The sequence below is a fragment of the Oncorhynchus gorbuscha genome, linkage group LG05 (assembly GCF_021184085.1).
Source record: "Oncorhynchus gorbuscha isolate QuinsamMale2020 ecotype Even-year linkage group LG05, OgorEven_v1.0, whole genome shotgun sequence".
In the NCBI taxonomy this organism is placed as follows: Eukaryota; Metazoa; Chordata; class Actinopteri; order Salmoniformes; family Salmonidae; genus Oncorhynchus; species Oncorhynchus gorbuscha.
In genome coordinates, this window is record NC_060177.1 from 49483545 (window position 1) to 49508441 (window position 24897).

Here is a 24897-nt window from a genome sequence, read left to right on the forward strand (position 1 = left end):
ACACACAGTCCAACACAGAAACATTGGAGACTTCTGGTTCAGAGCTTGCCCATTATGCTGTGGATCAATCTTGTACATTGTAATATAGATACTGTACCTGATCTGGGTTCAGATCCCACCCCTGGCGCTTCTACTGTCCACTCTACAGGCTTATCTCTGTGTTTTCACCTGTACCTGTACTGATAAAGTGTCTCACAGTAGGAGTGCTGATCTAGGATCAGTTTAGCTTTTTAGATCATAAAGAATAAGACTATGGACGGGGGGTGGGGGCTAATTATAGATCAGCACTCTTACTCTGAGACGTGTTATGAACCCAGGCCCTGGTCTATGAGTCTTTGAGTGACAGCAGTAGAATATAATAAAACCCATTGAGCTGTACCACTGACAGCATGAATTCTGATTGATGCTCCTCCCCCCTCAGTTTAAAACTCATTTTCGAACCGTTTCCTAATCGCTTACAGGCTAATTTAACCTCGGCAGGAGTCACACATCTATTGCTCGCTTGTGCGGGAGGAGAAAACCCCCCCCACAAAAATAAAACCCGTCGGTACTTATTTGTCAAACAAACACATCTCTATGAGTTATCTCACTGTCTCCCTGCCTCATTTGGAGGGGCCTCATTAGCATATCTTTTGTTTGGAGTGAATTTCATTAAACTGTGAACAAACCCTGGCGCCCAAGCAGCAGCACTTTGATGTGGAGACCAGGCCTATTCATTTCCATTCTCCAGACATGAAACAATGAGAGCTGGGCTCTGTGTGATACTACCACCCAGACCCGCACTACTGTACAGTAAGTCCAGGGAACCTACTACAAGATGTTGTCATGCTAATGGTGAAGGGTCCCGCTCTATGCTAGCGAACTCCTCTTCCGGGGGAAAAGCCTCATTGGGAGGCCGCGTTAATTGTATTGTTGCTACATGTCGCTCATTATGTAAAGACCCATGGCCCGATTTGGATTAGGAATGAACAGATTCAACACCCCACGCCCCAAAGTAGAGCAGGGAAAATAAAATATGAGGGTAAGTGTTGGGTTGAAATCCCTTATTTGAAAATAACAATACATTTAGGAGCTGATATAGTCTAAAACAAAAGCCCTGTGTGATTGGCTTTTCTGGACTTGAAGGGAAGATGATTTAAACTATTTTAGTGTTATAATTATGCCACAGTGGTCCTTGCATTGTTTGCATGTATTGAGTCCAGCACTATACTGGCTTGATTAAAGAGAAAGAGGGTGTATAAATAACCGTGGAGGGAGGGAGGCAGACACACAGGAGAAGTAGGGCTTGGTGGGGAAGTGCAGCAGTTAGTTAGCACTGGAGATAATTCCCGAGTCACAGGCGGGATGGCCCAGTTTGGTGCTTCAAAGGGGTTGGTTTGGGGGAAGCACAGCAGAATGGCCGCACCACTCCAACCAGAGACACACTCAAAACTATGTTACTGTCTCCCAATATAAACTCAAACAAACTTGTACTCAGATGTACTCAACTGTACTCGACTACACGCCTTCAGATCAAAAATGCTGCTCGCAGAAACATAGACAAATGTGGGAAGTAGACAAATGTGGGAACTCCTGAGGGCTTCTATGGTGCAAGAGGTGACAAACAAGGTGACAAACAGGATACAGAACATGAATAGCCAATGGCTACAGATACAGACACATGTGCCACATGCATAGGCCAATGTAAGGGAGAAGCAGCCCCGGGACCAGCATTCCTTCTATAGTAAGGAAATAAAAGAGAGCAAATACATGGATCATAGGTTAAGGGTCGATCTGCTAGGCATGATGGGAAATCAAAAGGATATTCACAGGGTGGATGTTCTCACGAGATAAAAGGGTCTCGTCTCAGACCTGGGAGATCTAGCTTGATGGCAAGTAAACCTCCGACACACAAAGACACACCTCTAAAACTATCCCTCCATCCAAAAGGTGCTCGCTCACTCTCTCTCATCACAAGTTCCTTCTCTGAACCTCCTCTTTTCCCTTTTTTTTACTGAAGAAACTTGTATACATTTTTTCTCAGGACTATCTACAATCTTCAAACTAAGACCATTAAGGGCCAGACATTTCTTGGCTTTAGTTTGGCCCTGAAGTTGAGCCTGGTGAGCCTCTGTAAAACTGCTGCCTCAGTCACATAGGCCCCTTAACAGTGGGAGGTGTATAGAGATGACAGGGGCGAAAGAGTCACTTTATTTTCTCACCCATCAGCTGCAATACACTAGTCTGGCTAATACCAAACTCAAAGTCCCATGGAGGCTAGTGGGAGGAGCTATAGGAGGACAGACTCATTGTAATTGCTGGAATGGAATTAATGGAACAGAGTCAAACATGTGGTTTCCATATGTTTGATGTGTTTGATACCGTTCCATTTATTCCATTCTGGCCATCACAATGAGTCCCTCCTCCTATAGCTACTCCCACCAGCCTCCTCTGCTGAAAAGGCTGTTTTGAAGTTGTTCCTTCCATTACAACTGTTGGATTTTCAAATCCAAACAGCTCTCTACCCCTCCCCCAACCCCTCCCCCAACCCCCGGGAAAAAAAAGATCATTTGAGGGAACCATATCAATGTTTATGTTAACTTTTCGGAGCGAATATTGCACTAACAAACGTCCTCCTATCCAGACCAGTGAGTCATAGTGCTTACTTGCTGGTTGTATCAGCCAGACTAGCAAAACACTGGACTTGCTCCAATAGGGTCTTGGCAAACTGCTTTCAAGTGCCACACTCCATAACTTAACAATTATAACTTACAACCCTGATTAGTTACTATATAATATATAGTATCTATTTTTATATTTCAGGCACAAAGAATATGAAATCACGGTCTAAGCATTCAACTAAAGTTTCAGTATTGATTCTTGGCTGTAACCTTAAAGACTGGTTACTATGTTACAATGACTACATTTTCACACGATTCTATAGCTTCTGGTCAATATAAAGAGACAAAAAATTCAGTCAAAGTACAGAAGACCCCATCTGGACTTTTTATTTATTTTACCGTTATTTAACTAGGCAAGTCAGTCAAGAACAAATATTTATTTTCAATGACAGCCTAGGAACAATGGGTTAACTTGTTCAAGAGCAGAACGACAGATTTTGTTTTACCTTGTCAGCTCGGGGATTCAATCTTGCAATCTCTTAGCTACAAGTCCAACGCTCTAACCACTAGGCTACCTGCCACCCCTAACTGCTAGGCTACCTGCCAACTAACAACAAGCATGTACTGTACATCCAGTATACCCACTACTCCTCACTGCTCCCAGTTCCACCTGTCTGTATAATGCCGCTTGAGGGAAATAAAACATGATGGAGTGGGAACTGATAAAGGTGACAGGGAGAGGGGCTGGGTCTCCACCTGAACCCAGGGCAGCAGAGAGGTTTGGGTGGGTAGAGTAGGTAGGTAGTTGGTATTAGAGGTAACATGCCATGTATTACCTTATTGGATCGTTTCCAGCTCCTTCTCAAAAGCATGGTCTGTAAATGAGACAAAGCAGTTATCGGACGCTGGAGAGCTTAGAGCTGCAGGGGATCAGAGGGCAGAGGTCAGCCCAGGAGGAGGCAGGGTGAGGAGGACGGTCACAGGCAGCCAAAATAAGCAATACATTCAGTAAGAAGCGCTGCCACCCACAACGGCCCATATATACTGTGCTGCACACACACAGGGGACAGGTATATATGTGTGCTAGCACACACACTGGCAGACAACACGCAAATACAGTCCAACATGACTCTCTAACCCGACCCTTGGCCCTAACCCTTCAATACCTTCAATACCTTAAGGGTATGTGTAGGTGTAACCCGTGTAGGGGAGGTCCTTCAACCATATTGCTTCCACCTTACAGATCCGAAAATATTGAAGGGTTGTTAGGGCCAAATGAATGGTTATGAAGTCATTTGGGACCGGCTAACACACTCCAGGATGTGTGTGTGTGTATCTGGGCATTCCTTCATTAGACATTAGTAGTCATTATGTTGAGGTTATTTTCCTGTTTCTGATTACCACGTAGTACAGTATTTTATGAAATGTGAACATATGAATGTGAATCGTCCGTCTAGTTTTGATTCTTGTTTCTCATGCCCTTGAATTCAAGATTTCATTTTGCCCAGTAGGTGGCGATAGAGGACAACATCCATACTGTGTAGTGTCGCTGTGACCTTGTGCTCCTTTTCACAGTTTGAGGGATCCAAAAGGATGCTTAATCCAAACACACTTTATATGTTGTGTCAAATGCGGATTCTGTGAATTATCGAACCAAATAAGGAGCACAATTAAGACATCAGATCAAACGGAATAAAACATTTCCCCCAAGAATCTCCTCTTGTTCTATATCAAACATGCAGGGGTCCAATTAACCAAACAAATAATTGAACATAAATAAATACTACTCTGAAACATTGAGCACGTCCACAGAGGGAAGGATGCACATCATTAGGAGCAATATTACCCAACACTCTTAGAAAATGGAACAGTTTTTTTTTAAAGCAGTTTTTTTTAAAAGCAAATTGTTTGTTGTGCGTGCTCAAATCTTTTTTCTCCAGTAGGTCTACTATACTGCAAATTAATTTCCAACCAATTGAAAGATGGATTGTATACAGTTCAGCAGCTCATAGACTATCTATCATTGGCTTGCTGATGTATTACGGAACCGTGCCATTGGCTGGGGAGACATTTCCTCTGAGCCAAATTGAAGTGAGAATGAAAGGGATACTTCAGGATTTTACCATTTTTATGTCTGTGTCCAGTATGAAGGAAGACAGAGGTAGCTTCTCAAGCCAATGCTAACTAGCGTTAGCGCAATGGCTAAAGGTCTATGGTATGTTCTAGCACGCTAGCAGTTACCCATAGACTTCCAGCCATTGCGCTAACCCTAGTTAGCATTGGCTTGAGAAACTACCTCTAACTTCCTTCACACTGGACCGAGGAACTTGAAGCTGTCGACCCACTCCACTACATCCCGATCAATGTGGACATTTGGACAGTCCACGATCTGATCCTTTGTCTTGCTGATGCTAAGGGAGAGGTTGTTATCCTAGCACCACACTGCCAGGTCACTGACCTCCTCCCTATATACTGTCTCATCGTCGTCAGTGATTAGGCCAACCACTGTCGTGTGAAAAATGAATGATGGTGTTTGAGTCGTGAACGGCCACGCTGTCGTGGGTGAACAGAGAGTACAAGGAAGAGACTAAGCACGCACCCCTGTGGGGCCCCCGATGTTAATGGTCCAGTGTGGCGGATATGTTGTTGCCTACCTTCACCACCTGGGGCGGCATCCCGGGAAGTTCAAGATCCAGTTGCAAGAAGGAGGTGTTCAGTCCCAGGGTCCTGAGCTTTCGTGATAAGCTTGAAGGGCACTATGGGATATGTACGTACGGTCACTGTGGGGGCGATGTCATCGGATCACTTATTAATGAAGCCGGAGACTGATGTGGTGTACTCCTCAATGTTACCGGACCAATCCGGGAACATATTCCAGTCTTTGCTAGCGAAACAGTCGTGTAGCTTAGCATCCGCTTCATTGGACCACTTCGTATTGAACACGTCACTGGTACTTCCTGTTTGAGTTTTTACTGGTCAGCAGGAATCAGGAGGATAGAGTTATGGTCAGATTTGCCAAACGGATGGAGAGCTTTGCATTGTGTTTCTGTGCGTGGAGTAAAGGTGATGTAGTGTTTTTTTCCGCCTCGAGTTGCACAGGTAACATGCTGGTAACAATGAGGCGAGACAGATTTCAGTTTCTCCGCATTAAAATCACAGGCAAATAGGAGCGCCGCCTCTGGATGTGCATGGTCTTGTTTGCTTATGGCCCTATACAGGTCGCCGAGAGTGGTCTTGTGCCAATATCGTTGTTTTTGGAGATAAATAGACATTTGATGAAAACTCTCTCGGTAAATAGTATGGTCTGCAGCTCATCCGCCAGGACAGCGGAGTCAATCACCACCTTCCGGAGACACCTGAAACCCCACCTCTTTAAGGAATACCTAGGATAGGATAAGTAATCCCTCTCCCCCCCCCCCCCTTAAGATTTAGATGCACTATTGTAAAGTGACTGTTCCACTGGATGTCATAAGGTGAATGCACCAATTTGTAAGTCGCTCTGGATAAGAGCGTCTGCTAAATGACTTAAATGTAATGTAAATGTATTCTAACTCAGGCGAGAAAAACCTAGAGACTTCCTTTACATTCGAGCACCAGCTGTGGCTAACAAAGAGACACCACACACCGCCCCCTTAACCTTACCTGCCGTTTTGGTCTTGACGATGCACAGAAAAAACAACTAGATGTACAGTACCAGACAAAAGTTTAGACACACCTACTCATTCAAGGGTTTTTCTTTATTTTTATTCTTGTTTTAATTGTAGAATAACAGTGAAGATATCATACCTATGAAATAACACATATGGAATCATGTAGAAAGTGTTAAACAAATGAAATTATATTTTATATTTGAGATTCTTCAAAGTAGCCACCCTTTGCCTTAATGACAGCTTTGCACACTCTTGGCATTCTCTCAACCAGCTTCATGAGGTAGTCACCTGGAATGTATTTCAAGTAACAGGTGTGCCTCGTTAAAAGGTCATTTGTGGAATTTCTTTCTTTCTTAATATGTTTAAGCCAATCAGTTGTGTTGTGACAAGGTAGGGGTGGTATACAGAAGATATCCCTATTTGGTGAAAGACCAAGTCCATATAATGGCAAGAACAGTTTAAATAAGCAAAAAGAAACAACACTCCATCATTACTTTAAGACATGAAGGTCAGTCAATGCGGAACATTTCAAGAAAGTTTCTTCAAGTGCAGTCGCAAAAACCATCAAGCACTATGATGAAACTGGCTCTCATGAGGACCACCACAGAGACCCAGAATCAACAGGACAATGATCCTACACTCCTCCAGTCTGTATAAGGGCTATTTGACCAAGAAGAAGAGTGATGGAGTGCTGCATCAGATGACCTGGCCTCCACAATCACCCGACCTCAACCCAATTGAGATGGTTTGGGATGAGTTGGACCGCAGAGTGAAGAAAAAGCAGTGAACAAGTGCTCAGCATATGTGGGAACTCCTTCAAGAATGTTGGTAAAGCATTCCTCATGAAGCTGGTTGAGAGAATGCCAAGAGTGTGCAAAGCTGTCGTCAAGGCAAAGGGTGGCTACTTTGAAGAATCTCAACTATATATGTCATAGTTTTGATGTCTTCACTATTATTCTAAAAAATAAAGAGAAACCCTTGAATGAGGGTTCAAACTGTTGACTGGTACTGTTTATTACCCACGTCCTTGTTCAGCTGCAACTCCAAGAAATACACAATATCACAGTTCTTCAGGATCCGTTGATATGATAGTCTCAAACGGAACTCATCCAGATTGTTCTCTTGTGATTGTACGTTCGCCAGTAGAGTGGCGGGTAAAGACGGTTTATTTACTCGCCATTGTAGTCTCGTCAGGGAGACCACTAGTTTGCCTCTCTTGCGCCGTCTTATCCTCTTTGGAGTCCCAGGGATTAAGGCCTGGTCCGGAATGAGCTGTATGTCCAATCAGGCTTTATTGTGCCCTAAGGACAGTCTAAGATACTGATGTGGAAACAGACATTTTCCCTTTTCATCCAAATCCTGGCACATTCAAATATGATATATACATGGTTAGTTTGATGACGTGACAAAGAGAGAGAGAGAGCAACAGAGAGAGAGAGAGAGAGAGAGAGAGCGAGAGAGCAACAGAGAGAGAGAGAGAGAGAGAGAGAGAGCAACAGAGAGAGAGAGAGAGAGAGCAACAGAGAGAGAGAGAGAGAGAGAGAGAGAGAGAGAGATAGCAACAGAGAGAGAGAGAGAGAGAGAGAGCAACAGAGAGAGAGAGAGAGAGAGAGAGAGACATAACAACATAGCGGACTTACAGCTTCCCTGAAGTCTCCCTCTTTGGGCGACAGTGTGACTGCCAGGTCTAGAGTTCCCAGGTCATGGTCGGGGTACTGGGGGTCCTCAAGGTCAAGGGTCACGTCCAGGTTCCTGAAGTGGCAGAGGGAGGACACAGTGACCCGCGCGCACATGCACACGCACACATGTACACACACTCCCTAGCAAACCTGTGTGTGTCATGTAAATACAAGTCATTTGCATTTCCATGGAAGTACACTAGAGGGCAGTGGTGCATTGAATAAGTTCCATTGAACCAAGTTTCAAGGGAAATGGGGACACAAATAGGTGATTTGTGGGCCTAAGAGAGAGAGATAAGCAAACAAGGACAACAATTGTGAGTGACAAAGAAAACCGATGACATGGCTGAGAGACATGGAGACAGAATGTGTGGGAGAACAAGAGAGAGAGACAGAGAGACAGAGACAGAGACAGAGACAGAGACAGAGACAGAGACAGAGAGAGAGAGAGAGAGAGAGAGAGAGAGAGAGAGAGAGAGAGAGAGAGAGAGAGAGAGAGAGAGAGAATATGCTTCTGTGTGAGACAGGAGAAAAAGGAGACGGAGAGGGAGAAGAAAAGGAAGGAAGAGAATGGATGGAGAAAGAGAGGGATGACATGGAGGGATGAAGGGAAGGACAAGAAGACAAGGAGGAGAAATAAGAGAAAGATGGGTGAAGGAAAGAGAGGGAGCATGAGAGTGAGCACGAAAGAGAGAGAGAGAGCGTGAGAGAGTACAATCAAAAAAAAGAGAGAAAGTGCAACAGAGAAAGAAAGAGCGAGAGTTGAAGGAGAGGTGTAAAGTTGAGTGTTTCCCCTGTCTGTCCAGACCTCTGGTGTTCCAGGGACTCCAGGTAGAGGTATGCCGAACCCATGAAGTCATCCTGAAGGCCAAAGTCATAGTCAAACACCTGCAGGACACAACACACTGTTACCATAGAGACCGCATACTGTATTGTATAGGGTTGCAAAAAATCTGGTACCTTTCCCAAAATGCCCAGCTCTTCCAGAAATACTATCTAGATGACTTGGGATTTCGAGCTTATTCCCTCCTGATTCCCGGGAACAGGTTTTCTGGGAAGTTGATAGATTTTTGCAACCCTAGTACTGTACTCTGCTCAGGTGTACTGCACTGTAGTACAGTTGAAGTCAGAAGTTTACATACACTTATGTTGGAGTCATTAAAACTAGTTTTTTAACAACTCCACAAATTTCTTGTTAACAAACTATAGTTTTGGCAAGTTGGTTAGGACATCTATTAAGTAATTTTTCCAACAATTGTTTACAGACAGATTATTTGACTTATAATTCACTGTATTACAATTCCAGTGGGTCAGAAGTTTACATACACTAAGTTGACTGTGCCTTTAAACAGCTTGGACAATTCCAGAAAATGATGTCATTGCTTTAGAGGCTTCTAATAGGCTGATTGACATCATTTGAGTCAATTGGAGGTGTACCTGTGGATGTATTTCAAGGCCTACCTTAAAACTCAGTGCCTCCTTGCTTTATATCATGGGAAAATCAAAAGAAATACGCTAAGACCTCAGAAAACAAATTGTAGACCTTGACAAGTCTGATTCATCCTTGGGAGCAATTTCCAAACACCTGTAGGTACCACGTTCATCTGTACAAATAATAGTACGCAAGTTTAAACACCATGGGACCACACAGCTGAAATACTGCTCAGGAAGGAGATGCGTTCTGTCTCCTAGAGATTAACGTACTTTGATGCGAAAAGTGCAAATCAATCCCAGATCAACAGACCCTGTGAAAATGCTGGAGGAAACAGGTACAAAAGTATCTATATGCACAGTAAAACGAGTCCTATATCGAAATAACCTGAAAGGCCGAATCAGCAAGGAATAAACCACTGATCCAAAACTGCCGTAAAAAAGCCAGACTACGGTTTGCAACTACAGATGGGGACAAAGATCGTACTTTTTTGAGAAATGTCCTCTGGTCTGATGAAACAAAAATAGAGCTTTTTGGCCATAATGACCATCGTTATGTTTGAAGGAAGAACACCATCCCAACCGTGAAGCACGGGGGTGGCAGCATCATGTTGTGGGGGTGCTTTGCTGCAGGACGGACTGGTGCACTTCACAACATAGATGGCATCATGAAGAGGGAAAATGTTGTGGATATATTGAAACAACATCTCAAGACATCAATCAGGAAGTTAAAGCTTGGTCGCAAATGGGTCCTCCAAATGGACAATGACCCCAAGCATACTTACAAAGTTGAGGAAAAATGGCTTAAGGACAACAGAGTTAAGGTATTGGAGTGGCCATCACAAAGCCATGACCTCAATCCTGTAGAACATTTGTGGGCAGAACTGAAAACGCGTGTAAGGAGTAAAGAGGCCTACAAACATGACTCAGTTACACCAGCTCTGTCAGGAGGAATGGGCCAAAATTCACCCAACTTATTGTGGGAAGCTTGTGGAAGGCTATCCAAAACGTGTGACCCAAGTTAAACAATTTTAAGGCAATGCTACCAAATTCTAATTGAGTGTATGTAAACTTCTGACCCACTGGGAATGTGAGGAAGGAAATAAAAGCTGTTGTTCTGACATTTCACATTCTTAAAGTAAAGTTGTGATGTCAGGAATCGTGAAAAACTGAGTTTAAATGTATTTGGCAAAGGTGGACTGTAAACTTCTGACTTCAACTGCATATGCATTCATTTAATTTATATTCCTTTCCTTTTCACATTAAATTAGCGCTGTACTCGAATAACCACATCACACTTTCCCAAACGTCACAATGACATGTTTCAGATGGAGGCAATGGTTAGACAAAGTATATAAAGATAGTACTAATGCTTGAAAATACATGTGTTAATATCCCAAAACAGTGCAGTAGCTCTGCGTCCTCCTACCTTGACATAGAGAGGTTCTCGGAGGCTGTCCACAAGCAGGCTGACTTTCTCGTCCCACACTGGGTTCAGGTTCTTATTGATGGTCCTGCTCCTGAACACCTCCTTCCCACCGATCTTAAACTTCACATACGGATCACTTGTCCCTGGACACAAGACAACAACACGGAGGGAAGATGTGGGTTAGTATTACCTGTCCATAGAGACAGGAGGGAGATTTCTTCTGCGCAAAAGAGATTTGGGTGAAACTGATGAGATAAGGGTGCTTTGTTTTGGGAAAAAGCAAGGTGCCCAAGATGGTGCATAATGACGAAATATTGTTTTCGATATGCCTCCTCGTGTATTGCTTACTGAATCGAGTAATACATCTGTAACGTAATGTCATGCATGTTGTCCTATTCAGAGTTGAATCTCTTTTACCGCGCTGTAGGGGTAAACAGATGTATCTCTCTCCCTCCCTCCCTCCCTCGCTCTCTCTCTCTCTCCCCCTCTCTCTTTCTTTTCCTCCCTACCTCCCCCCGGTCTAAGGCCTGTCCTCTCCTCTCGGTTGTTATAGTGAGTTGTGTTAATGTTTGTGAGCATGAGGGTGCTAACCAGGGCAAGGCAGGTCAGGTCACACAGACAAACACTGTCTGGCCTCAAGACTCATGTCATGTGACTCACACTCCAGGCCCTGTTATCTACAAAAGTAATGCCAACAGAACTGCAGTAGGCTAAAAATGCTTTTGTAGATAACTTGGACGCATTTTTGGAAACAAAAGATGCTCTACAGGGATGACGGGGACCATCCATCCAAATCATCTTGGTGCCTGGACCCTGTCCTCGCATTTCAAGGCCGTGTGGAGACATTCACTCCAAAACAGCCCAACCACTGCTCAGGTACCTCATCCCATTCCCGCTATTTCACAGTGTTAGCATTGTACTGCCACAGACAACCGTATTCCCAGGGATATTGTCAGTGATAACCTTGTGACCATAAAGATGAATTTCACTGTTAGCTCTGTTACTGTTAACCCAATTGGGAGACCCACTGTGGTAAGCTCGTCCGGTGCTATTATTTCAAATGCCACAAATATGGATACCCTGCTGTTTTCTAATCGCGTGAAAGGCTCGGGCTGTTTCATATCAACTTACGAAGTTTGATTTCAAAGATGGACCTTCTTGATATCTGTATGCATGACACAAGCCTGGATATGCGGGTTCTCACAGACTTAACTAAATGGCTCAATCCCAGATAAGGACATTGATATTGCTGATTACAACATCTTCAGGTGTGACAGTCAGAAAAAGAGAGAGAGAGGGGTAGCTATATTTGGGAAATAAACTCTTGTGGCATCATGTTCTCTAAACATAACTATCCTATCATTTTTATTTTTGTACTATTTCTGAGTATTTAAAACCTTTTCTTTCATCTGATTTAGTTGTGTTAGGAAGTTTTTACTTAGATACAGTATGGGTTACCCCAGCCTCTGGACTTTAACCTGACTCAACTGATTGCAAAATGGATTCATGCCAAATGGATTCAGTGGTGCTAATCATCTGAGTGATCACTGTCCTATTGCATGAATTAGAGATACCAATTCTCTAAAGAACTGTCAGATTGTTATGATGAGAAAACAAGGCCTGGGCCAAGGCTACAAAAGTTGACTGTAGCTAATTGGCATTTTTTTTAAAGGCAATTGAGAAATAGATACACTTTGTCAATCAAGAAAGCTACATCTAGAAACTTTCGAAGTCCTATCTCAGACTCTGCTGGTGAGCCGTCTAAAGTTTGGAAAACAGTTCATCCACTGACGTGTCGAAATTCCTCTCCGCAGGCTTTGCTTTAAAAATAAATAAATGATGGTTTAATTTAAGCTGGTCCGCAAGTCGACTGCCTGCGCCTCTTGGCTCACTTGGAAGTTCTGTCAACTAGTGAATCTTCATGTTCTTTTCAACAACTTTACACTTGTAATCAATCTTGCCTTGCGCAAGTTTGATGACCCACTGGGCAGATTTGCACCTCTGATTTCAGAATCTTTAACACATATTTTTAATCTTACAATTATTTTTGGTATCATCCCCAGGGTCTGGAAGGTGGCCCATATACTCCCCCTTCACAAAGGTGGTGACCCGTGACCTAAATAATTATTGCCCCATTTCATAACTCACGTGGACTAGCAAAAATTCTAGAATCCTTACTAAATACTCACCTACGAAATGATTTTTAAATGTACACCAGTCAGGTTTCAGACCAGGTTATTTGGTTTGAAACCATGTTCTTAATAGCTTGGATAAGAAGAAACACTATGCAGTCCTTTTTATTGACCTGTCTAAAGCCTTCGACAATGTGGATCACCCATTACTTTTCATTACTTATTCAGAGGCTTTCATCAATTGGCCTGGACCAGGCTGCCTGTAGTTAGTTTGGAAATTATTTAAAGGACAGTGTTAAATCACGTTTTCCAGACATTTCATGAGGTGTCCCACAGGGATCAACTCTTGCTCTGGTTCTTTTCACTATTTATATTAACTAAAATTGGCACTAAATGCAGGTAAAACCAAGTATATTTATTTTCCAAATCACGTAAAAATATATCTGATGATTTATTCATACATACTTTGGATGGTGCCCTCACTGATCATGTCCTCGATTATAAATATCTGGGCATCTGGACGAAAAGCTATCTTACAAAAAAGCACGTTGATGAGTTAGTTAAGATATTAAGAATTAAAATAGCCTTCTATAGTAACAGGTCCTGTATTTTGTTAAATATCAGAAAACAAATCATTCAGCCAATATTCATTCTGGTTATTGACTATGGAGCTATCGCCTATATGAATGCAGCTGCTACGGTATTGAAGCCGTTGGACACAGTTTAACATAGCAAATTGCACTTTACTACGGGCGATAGGTTTAGCACGCATCATTGCATTTTGTATCAGAAAGTAAACTGGCCTTTCTTGAAGTCTCATAGATCGATACACTTCTGCCATACCTTACCACATTGTTCACCTTCAAGCGTATACGTTACCAGACCCGGACTCAGGGATGGCTAACCCTGGAGACCCTTTCAATCTCCATTGAGTTACGTAATTCTGCATCTACTTTTTCCCCCGCCTGGTGGAGTAATCTCCTCAAGTCGTTAAAGATGGTGTATTTGGTGCCTCTAAAGCAATTCAGGGGGATGTTAAGAGGGTCTTTTTACGGAATAATGTGTTTGTTTAATATGACTGTGTTCTGCTTTTCATGTATTGTATAATTAATTTTTTATCAAGATATGTATAGTGTAATTATTGTTTATCAATGTAGTTTATTGATTTGTTTGACAGGTCGTCATTGTTAATAAGAATTTGTTCTTAATTGACCTAACTGTACAAAATAAAGGTAAAGCATAATTGTATTTTAATGTGACTAAGGATACAGACTAATAGGCTGCTTCTGGAACATGCTGTGGGGTCGTAGGCCTCAGGACTAAAAAGGCTCTCTTTAATTAACAGCTCACTCTCATTAAAACTATCCTCTCTTGAACTGGGGCTAATTTGAAGCTGTTTTGTGAAGGGTGCACCCACATGACAGCATACACAAGTATACACACCAGGCCAGGGGTCATTTCAAATTGAAAGAAGTCGACTCAGGGAGTAAACTTAGATAACAATTGAAAATGTGAAAGAACGGCTTCCATTTTCAACGACTTCTCAATAAACATTTACATTTAAGTCATTTAGCAGACCGAGGAACAGAAGCTGTTTACTTTCAACGTTTTTCAATTTTTAATAAATTCACTTCCTGAATTGATTGCCTTCAATTCGAAATTGACCCAAGCCCTGACCCCAGCACATACTTTACACACACTCTTTACACACACACTTTACACACACACTTTACACACACACACACACACACACACACACACACACACACACACACACACACACACACACACACACACACACACACACACACACACACACACACACACACACACACACACACACACACACACACACACACAGCAGAGGAGCTCCAATGCTTCATATTGACCACTAGATGGGGGTGTTTACCTAGTTGGCCCTGTGTCTGCTAGATCCTGCTAATTTGAACTCATCACCAAAACTGGCCAAGTAGAGTGGACAGAAGCTTCACTCTATCACACACAGGTAACCCAATATACGCATGCATAAACATGCATAAACATTACCCGTGCCTATATGCAAAAACACTGATTTATTGGGACTATAACCTGAGCCCACTCTTATATCAACAGCAGCACAACTCTATTCCTGACATCCCTTAAAAAAAAAATCGGTGAACTGGTTTATAGTTCTCTCTATATGAAATCAATCCTGGTGGAAAGCACACGAAAACGATAAATGTAAAGCAAATATGACTGTGTAGACAGATAATGTTGGTGGACGGGCCTCCTTCAGTCGGAACCAATGGGTTTGGACAGGCACTTTATCTAATTTGAATAAACATAAACACAGAGTAGCTTTCAAAATGTCATAGTCATGGACATCCGAGCTTTGTTTGGAGAGGAGATAATGGAGTTCATCAGCTTGACAGTCTGCTCACGTTCAGTGGTCCATAGTAACCTGGGTAGTGGTTAAAGCTGGATCATGTGTGTGTGTGTGTGTGTGTGTGTGTGTGTGTGTGTGTGTGTGTGTGTGTGTGTGTGTGTGTGTCGCCACTGAATATCCATCATACCTTTCTGAGGTTGTTGGTCACGTTGTGTCACATGATCGCAGAGCAAAACCCAACTCAGCATAATTTGACAGACATCACTGTGTTTTCTTAACCGCACCCCTTCCTCCTTCACCAGCTCACACTGAGAACGGAACTTGGGACCTCTGTCTCAGACACATGACCGTCCCCTTGACAACGTCTTAGCTAGCTACTCCACTGAAAAGCTAGCAATTTGTTGGTGTGGGTGGATATTTTTTGAAACTGAAGAGTGAGTTTACCAATCCCCCATCGGTCACACAGTCTCTCATCCTCCATCCCCGTAAGTCTATCTGATATCAGCAGCCAACCACCCACTCTCCTTACTGACCCAGCAGAGGCAAGAATGGAGGCCAGGGCTGGCTGGGAGCTTGGCACTGTGTGTGTTTCCACGTGTCTTTTCAGATTAGCATCAAAGCAATGATCATCCGTCGCTACTACAGTCATTAAACCTACCATACAAACCGCATTAACATAATCACACAGTCACCCACCCACTCAAATAATCAAAACGAGCGAACGTGCACACATGGAGTGTTAGAGTGTTAGTGTGGCATTAATATCAATACAAAACAGCCGTATCACCAATCCCATCTCAGGATGAAATTAGACAACTAACGATGCAATCCACAAACACTACACACACACATTCTCACAGGTGTCGGACAAACTCACCTACATACCCTGAACTGTGTTTAGGGGTCGTATTTATTAGGCTTGGGCGGTATGAAGATTTTCACATCTTCATACCATCCTTCTCTCACCCCGGGATTAACGGTATTACCAGCATAGCACGCAAGGTGGCGTTGAAAATGCAAGAAAATCCCAGAATGCAAAAACAATTAGCACAAACTAATAGCGAAATCACATATAAGCTGTTAGCTAAATGCTAACGAGTGAAAATGAACGTAAACTAATTGCAAAGACAGGCAAATCCCGCTCATAATGTTCTACAAGGATAGCTAGTAGCTTCTGAGCGTCATTTTCGGGTGAGTGTGGACATTTACAAGAGAAAGTGAACGAGAGAAATTGGGTAAATGAACAAAGTTGTGATGCATGCTTTTCTGAAGGAAGAGCAGCAGGTGTTCACGGAGCAGAGGAGATAGAACGGAGGGGGAAAAAACACTAGAAGGAAGCACAGGGAAGAAAATGGCAACTGTACAGATAACTCATCCAGAGCCCTTTGACTTCTGGCAGAAAGCCATTATAAGGTATCTGATGGCAAACATTTAGTAGTGAATTGCAAAACGGAACCTCATCCTCTCGTTTACGCCACACAACATAGACTCACCGATAGATATTGAACTCTATGGACTCACCTGCTCCCGATTTCTCCCGTTGTGCTATTTACAAAACAAACGTGACTGGCTCAATTCTTCTGGGGAATTACGGCAAGCTTCATAATGTGACAGGTGAAATGAAGAACGCAGTCTGCTTTATCTCTTAACGTATTGCACATGACTGCAGGTAAAAAAAAGAGCTACAAATATTCACATTTATTGAAAAACGTCCAATGAAATAGTTTTGACGGTATTGAAAAACAATCCCATGGCTTTTTCTAAATACCCCGGTATACGGAGTGTATGGTCTTACTGCCCAGGCCCAATATGTGTCACGAGTCTCAGAGTAAGATTGCTGATTCGGGATCAGGAGCATTTACTCTGCCATTAGTATCAATACAAAACAGCCGTATCACCAATCCCCTCTCAGAGTTAAATTAGACAACTAACGATGCAATCCACAAACACTACACACACACATTCTCGCAGGTGTCTGACAAACTATTTTTTTGATCACAATGAATAAGACTACATGACAGAGGGGATCTGATCCTAGATCAGCTCTCCTATTCTGAGACGCTTGATTCCTTTCGGGCTCAGACCTCAATTTGGAGCAAAAACAATGGGCACCGACGACAAAGGCAATCAAACAACTCATTAACATCATAGTTCTCCTTCTTGTCCATCATTTCAATCTCCATATTACTCCTCTCAAATTCCACATACATTAGCAGGTTAGTGTTTTTGTCATTCAGCTTGATCTGGAGGCAGCTCTGCCGAGTGGTCACTAAGCTGGGAAGAATCATCAAATTGGATTTAAAACCTAACCCTAATCTCAACCCTAACCACCCTGCTAACCCTAATCTCAACCCTAACCACCCTGCTAACCCTAATCTCAACCCTAACCACCCTGCTAACCCTAATCTCAACCCTAACCACCCTGCTAACCCTAATCTCAACCCTAACCACCCTGCTAACCCTAATCTCAACCCTAACCACCCTGCTAACCCTAACCTTAAATTAAGACCAAAAAGATTATTTTTGTTATCATACATTTTTACATATTTTGTTATCATACATTTTTATAATATAGCCCATTTTGACTTTGCAGCTGGCCCAGCTAGTGGAAATTGCAAAATTCTGCCTCCAGGGTAAGATTCATGACAATGAACATCAACCTGCCACACATGATCTCATTTATAATATAGTCCCATTCATAGGCTTCATCGTGACCAACATGCAGTCTGCCGGACGACTCAGCCATCAAGTGCTTTTTTTTGGTACTTGCATTCTAGTGGCATACAGCTCATTACATCATAACGTGCTGTATGCTAGAGGGGCTGAGTGAGAACGCTGACATAACAGTGACACGATTCTGTGCTGCCAGCCCAGCAGGTTATTGCTCTGTGACGAGATGTGCAGTAAGGCCTGCCGGGATGAGATGTGCACTTCACTACTCCCCCCCACATGCCCATCACATGTGCATCCCTAATGGCACCCTACCCCCTACATAGTGCACTACCTTTGACCAGAGTGCTCTGGTCAAAAGAGGTGCACTGTGTAGGCAATTGAGTGCCCATTTGGGATGCACATCTCTGCAGGACGAGAGCAGGATCAGGGCTGAGGCATGGCTGGAAACAGGAAGAGCATAGTAAATAGCTACCACACTCTGTGAAGGGTGTAGTAGTTACTAGTTAGTAATGGGTGTCAACAGAAAATACATGTGAAAGATAGTAGGTGTTGAAACCATTGAGGGTTATATGGAAGGTACTTGTAAAAATGGAAACTTTAACCACACACACTTCATTTACCAGTGGAACATTCAGTGTAATGACTTAGTAAGTACTGAAAACAGACTATTTCCCCCCTCATTATTTGGTGTGCCGTTACAAAGAAATAACAATTGACGGCATGCACTTAAAAGCCAGAGTTATTCTATTCTTCCCTTACCAGGGCAATCACATAATGGCTAGAAAAAAGAAAAAAAAAACGAAGAATTCGTGAAGCCAGAACAGGTCAACCCAAATTCAGAGTCCTACATCAGATGCTCATGGTCTCATATGGATCAGGCAATAAGCTGAGAAATCCGCTATCGGACCCCCACACGATGTATCTATTCTCTGGACACGCTCCACTCCTCCCCTTTCCCCCTGCTGGGGGGATAATATCACCATGGCCAGCTTTACGACGCCACAAATGTGTATGTTAACGCTGTCCATCCAACAGGCTGAAGAGCATGAAATGAAGGTGCCTGCCTGGAATGGTGCTGGAAGTGGCTGGTCATAGGTGGTCTGTGTGTGTGTGTGTTATATCTCACACGCAGTTGGACTGGTGGTCAGGGGAACAGGCACTATGGAGCGGGCAGAGGCCCAACTTCCTCAGTCTGCTCTGCTCCGTACGTCATCATCACTCACAGTGCCCACGTAGAATTTCTTCTACACGCAGGGACGCGTGGACGCGCGCAGGGTCTACGGATGTCGCCGTCCAAACCTCTCGAACCAAGTACAAATCACGAGTGTACGGAGGAGGTGAATCAAGTTGACTCCGAGACGAGCAGAGCTCCAAGCTCCATGTGTTCCTGAACCTGAGGCTTATTTATGTGGCCAATTAAACTGTATTGGATTCCAGCTACCCTCAACTAACTTGACAGGCAGCTGAAAAGGCAATCCAATACACACTCGTCTCCGCTCTCATCAACTTCAGAGGGAATAAGAGGGAATAAAACATGCCAGGTAGGTCAGCTCCCTTGCCAGACATTAAATTGCATCAATCTGATTTTTACTTACAGTAAGTTGACCTCGTGAAGTATCATAGCATGAGGTCGTCACCTCGGACCTCCTACGGTCCTACACCTGAGAGAAAATGTGCATCACCCAGTGGTAGCTGTCAACAACACATGTTTGACATCCCTTTTGACATCACTGGCTGAGGTCCCTCCAAACAGAGTCAGGTCAGTTGGAGGGAGTGGGCCCATACTGCCACCACTATCGTGACTCAACAGTAGTGTCTGCCAGCCCAGAAGACAGAAGGTGTGTATGTCATACCTGGATCATTGGGATATACCATCAACCTATTTTCCGTTGAAACACATATGACAGCATGGTTTTCTGCTGTTCATATCGTACCCACAAGACAAACATTAGAAAATCCCAACCAATAAAAACACATTTCCCTAGGCTACCTGTATGTATGTATGTATGTACGTACACTGAGTGTACACAACATTAGGAACACCTTCCTATTATTGAGTTGCACCCCTCACCCCTTTTGCTCTCAGAACAGCCTCAATTCATCGGGGCATGGATTCTACAAGGTGTCAAAAGCGTTTCATAGGGATACTGGTCCATGTTGACTCCAATGCTTCCCACAGTCGTGTCAAGTTGGCTGGTTGTCCTTTGGGGTGGTGGACCATTCTTGATACACACGGGAAACTGTTGATAGTGAAAAACCCAGCAGCGCTGCAGTTCTTGACACAAACCGGTGCGCCTGGCACCTACTACCATACCCCGTTCAAAGGCGCTTAAATATTTGGTCTTGCCCATTCACCCTCTGAATGGCACACATACACAATACAGTAGACTTTTCAGTAGACTTAGAAATCCTTCTTTAACCTGTCTCCTCCCCGTCATCTACACTGTTTTAGGTGACATCATATAGGAAAAGGAGGTCCAAACAGGTCTCCATTAACATTGACAGGGCTGAAGTGGAGCGGGTCGAGAGTTTCAAGTTCCGTGGTGTTCACATCGCCAACGAACTATCATGGTCCAAACACACCAAGACAGTTGTGAAGAGGGCAGTTGTGGAGAGTCCCCCACAGGAGACTGAAAAGATTTGGCATAAGTCCCCAGATCCTCAAAAAGTTCTACAGCTGCACCATCGAGAGCATCCTGACCGGTTGCATCACCGCACCGCCTGGTATGGCAACTGCTCAGCATCTGACCGTAAGGCGCTACAGAGGGTAGGGTATATGGCCCAGTACATCACTGGGGCCAAGCTTCCTGCCATGGGGGTAGAAGCTGTTAATGAACGGTAGGCCTAATCGCCTTTATACTAGGCGGTGTCAGAGGAAGGCCCCAAGTCATATACTGTTCTCTCTGCTACCACATGGCAAGCGGTACCGGAGCGCCAAGTCTAGGACCAAAAGGCTCATTAACAGCTTCTACCCCCAAGCCATAAGACTGCTGAACAATTCATACAAAAAAAAGGAATATATTTGAATAGATTCTTTAAAAGTTATTCAAGTATAAACGACCAAAGTTATCATAGATGGCCTGTTAATTAAATTTGGTAAATTACCGGCGGCTTTGCAACCCTGTGTGTTTACAACTCTAGTGAAATCTTGCTCTCTACCTCTCAGCTACAGCTCATTTCAACTCAAGCCTTCTGCTCTACACCGCCTTTCTCCTTTCACGGTTCCACACTCTTGTTATCATAATATATATACATGCCATTTAGCAAAAAAATACATTACAACAACGGCCTCTGAGCATCATAGGGAAACCATACTGTTCTATCTGCGATCGGCATGGTCCCACCACTCCTGTGCTATTAACTCAGTACAAGGCCTTATGAGGCCTTATAAGGCCTTATGAGCTGATTCTATGACCTCCGTCATGTTCTGCTTTTAACACAGGCTTGAACACAAGAGACTGGACAAAGGACACACACACACACACAAACAACAAACAATTTCTCCTTCCCTCCATGACCACCAAGGCTAGTGCCAGGAGAGGGAACAGGGATGACAAGGAGCAGGTCTTGAGCTAGTCTGTCAGGAGGAGGGATGACGCCATTGCTCTGGCTCAGTGACATACAGTAGACCTGGTGTGGGCTTCGTGCCCAGAAGACCTGAGGGGATTAGGCTAGGGATGAGGCTGATCTCTATTTTTCTCTAAGTTCAAGAGGGAACTTGTAATGAATGACTTCAACAGTGGTTTCTATTAGAATTACATTATGACACATTTGGTATTATCTGGATATTAAATTGGTGAACGGTATTCAATATTTTTAATGAACGCCACTGTTAATCAAGACAAGCCAACGAGCCGACAAGACCGTGAATAATTTAATGAGAAGTCATAACCAGATAATTACAATTCCACATCGAGAATGATGATGTCATCAGATCCCAAAATAATAGCAGTCGTGCTATGGTCTGGCTGTCAGATTACCTGTCAGGGCAGTGTCATTTATGAGGAACTTAGTGAAAGCAGGGGCCAGCAGCTCACTGAGGCATTTCATTAGCTATAAGGAAGAAGTGGAGATCTGGTCAATGGCAGAGTCTTAAAACTCATCACTCCAGAACAAATGGCAGTGGCAGCCCTACGCTCACAAGCTAGATTGAGGTCTGAGTCGAGTCTGTGCGGTGCGGTGTCTCCCATTTTCCTGCCTGCAATCCCTCTTCACTGTGCCATATAGAGGAATGTATGGATTGGGCGCTCCACAGGGGAACTATATCATAAGAAAACCCCATTAACACACACACACACACCACACCACACCACACCACACCACACCACACACACACACACACACACACACACACACACACACACACACACACACACACACACACACACACACACACACACACACACACACACACACACACACACACACGTGTGTATATATATATATGTATATATATATATATATGTGTATATTTATATATATATGTGTGTATATGTGTGTATATATGTGTATATGTATATATATATATATATATATATATATATATATATATATATATATATATATATATATATATAAAGGGTATATTGGCCATATACCACAAACCCCCAAGGTGTCTTATTGATATTATAAACTGGTTACCAACGTAATTAGAGCAGGTCTGATATACCACGGCTGTCAGCCAATCAGCATTCAAGGCTCAAACTACCCGGCCTATAAATAAATGTACACTTCATTATCATTACGCCAACCCAGATCCATACATACATCTGTGCTCCAACCCACACAGACATATCCTTCAGTGAAAGTACCTAATGCCAGCCAGAAAATGTCCTCTGTTTTCTCTTACTGCATACCCACAAAATGGTACCTATTGGATTCATAGCATCAGTAGTGCTATTATTACAATTGCCTTAGTAACATATTTCATAAGATCTGATAAGCTGGTTAACCGCAGCATTGAGATGCTATTAAAGTGATGGACAACTGAAGTGAGGGGACCATTTACACTGGTGTAGTAGTGACGTGGTGTTGGAAGTTGTCTGTGTGGATTACCATGTCGTGCTCTTACGGCCCTCAAGCGCACGTGCACTATTGGCTGTGCTTTCAATTCTGCAACCTCCTGACACAAGAGTCATGTTTTCACTTCATGCGCCACCTGTACACCATTTCTCACCTCCAAGTTATATACAGAGAGGAACCCATCCTTAAGCTCTGTCTCCCCCTTCGTCATACACTTAGCTCAAACGTGTATCCAAGAGGACAAGTTCAACCAGCTCCATCTAACACATCCTGGTCAATCGGCTTTCTAACGCAGGGAGGAGGGCTGAGTCACGGCCAGAACACTGTCTGAGCAGTAATCACTATTCAATCAGCACTATGATAATGATAATGATAATGAGTAGACAAAATACTTCTCCTTACCACCCTCTGAGTCCTCTCTCTCGTAATATGGGTAATGACTCAAGCCCCTGCACAGTCAAAAAAATACGCTGTGTAATAACTTCTCCGTCAATTTGTCAAGATAATAAGACGAATTTCAGTAATTTGGGGTGACTTAGCGGTGTGATGAGAATAGTAAAATCCTCGAGCAGATGCTTTGTCACCTGCTCTTGACACCCAAAGCCGTGACGGAACAGAGCCCTGGCATGGAGTCAGTGTGAGGAGTGGTAATGTCACTTCACACCACATTATACAGTACCTTAGGCCCATTCGGACATGCTCAACAGCACAGAATGACATATCTCTTCGCTCAACAGACTCACACCAAACCTGTGACTTTTTACTGACGGCTATGGGCGGACATTTCCATGGATGGTCCGAGGGGTCCTCTCTCCGACACACCCTCACGAGTAGAGATACTGACCACACCGTCTTTTTCCCACCTGTTCTCCACCTCACAAATCACCTCCTTAATGATCAGCCTCAGGGATGGAGAGATTGGGAATTGGAGGGATATAGGGATGAGGGTATTGACAGGGTAGAGCGCAAATAATCGAGACCTGTGTGGTTAACAGTCCCCATCGATAAAGTAGCAACAAACAAAATCCACACAATTGCAGAGAAGTATCATATACTTGTGTGCTAGCTCCTGCATATTTGTAGGAGTGGCAGGTAGCCTAGTAACCGAAAGGTTGGTGGATCGAATCCCTGCGCTGACAAGGTCAAAATCTGTCGTTCTACCCCTGAACAAGGCAGTTAACCCACTGTTCCTAGGCCATCATTGTAAATAAGAATTTGTTCTTAACTGACTTGCCAAGTTAAAGAAGGTTAAATAAAAAAATATGCTGCCTGGGTTAGAAACATGACATGATGCAATGACATTGAACAAATACAGTAACCAAATCATCTATCAAGGCGATAATATTGCAAGGTGATGACAAATAAAGAGATATTGAAGAACATTTGAAGAAATATGCAACAGAGCAATGACACAGCTGGATATTTGAAAAGGGTTAATGCCTCAATTGATGGTAGAGACACGGCAGAAGTGCAAACGAGAGTGGAAGATTCAATGAAGCGTGATGGGAAGGAGGCAAAAGTTCAACAACTCTCTCACAATGCATGTTTACTGTCTGGCCATAGCATCGCCTTGAGCTCGCAAAACGGTATTTATTCGCACTTGGATTGAAACCGTTGATATGCTCATATGAAACGAATATAGAGGTCTTTGGCCACGCACACCTTCAAAAGAACAATGCATATGCAGAAAAGTAACCTCACACCTACTGTAAAATATGGTGGGGTCAAAGGCATCATGAACTTGACCGAGTAAACAGGACGTTTTAGCCAAACACCTGCCAGGGGGCTGAAACCTGGCTGCATTGGGATCTTCCAGCCAGACAGAAACCCCACATCTAGGGAATACAGCCTCTCCAATCACATGCCACCTGAACCCAAGCCTCTGACACAAATCCACACACACCCCGACTGCATCC

General features: G+C 43.5%; 1 protein-coding gene across 9 annotated transcripts in view; it reads right to left on the reverse strand.

Annotated features, from left to right (window-relative positions):
- mctp1a (multiple C2 domains, transmembrane 1a) overlaps positions 1-24897 on the reverse strand; it is a 276577-nt gene that overhangs the window by 131712 nt on the left and 119968 nt on the right. For 6 of the 9 annotated variants that reach the window (XR_006838831.1, XM_046350031.1, XM_046350026.1 and 3 more), the window contains exons 3-6: positions 10790-10932; positions 8738-8817; positions 7891-8002; positions 3437-3475 (exon numbers count right to left, since the gene is read on the reverse strand). Coding sequence is in view for 8 of the 9 variants with exons in the window: in XM_046350031.1 (XP_046205987.1) it covers positions 3437-3475; positions 7891-8002; positions 8738-8817; positions 10790-10932 (374 nt within the window). In the remaining variant the exon portion in view is untranslated. The remainder of the gene's footprint in view (positions 1-3436; positions 3476-7890; positions 8003-8737; positions 8818-10789; positions 10933-24897) is intronic. The other 3 variants (XM_046350033.1, XM_046350029.1, XM_046350027.1) reach the window with 1 other exon arrangement.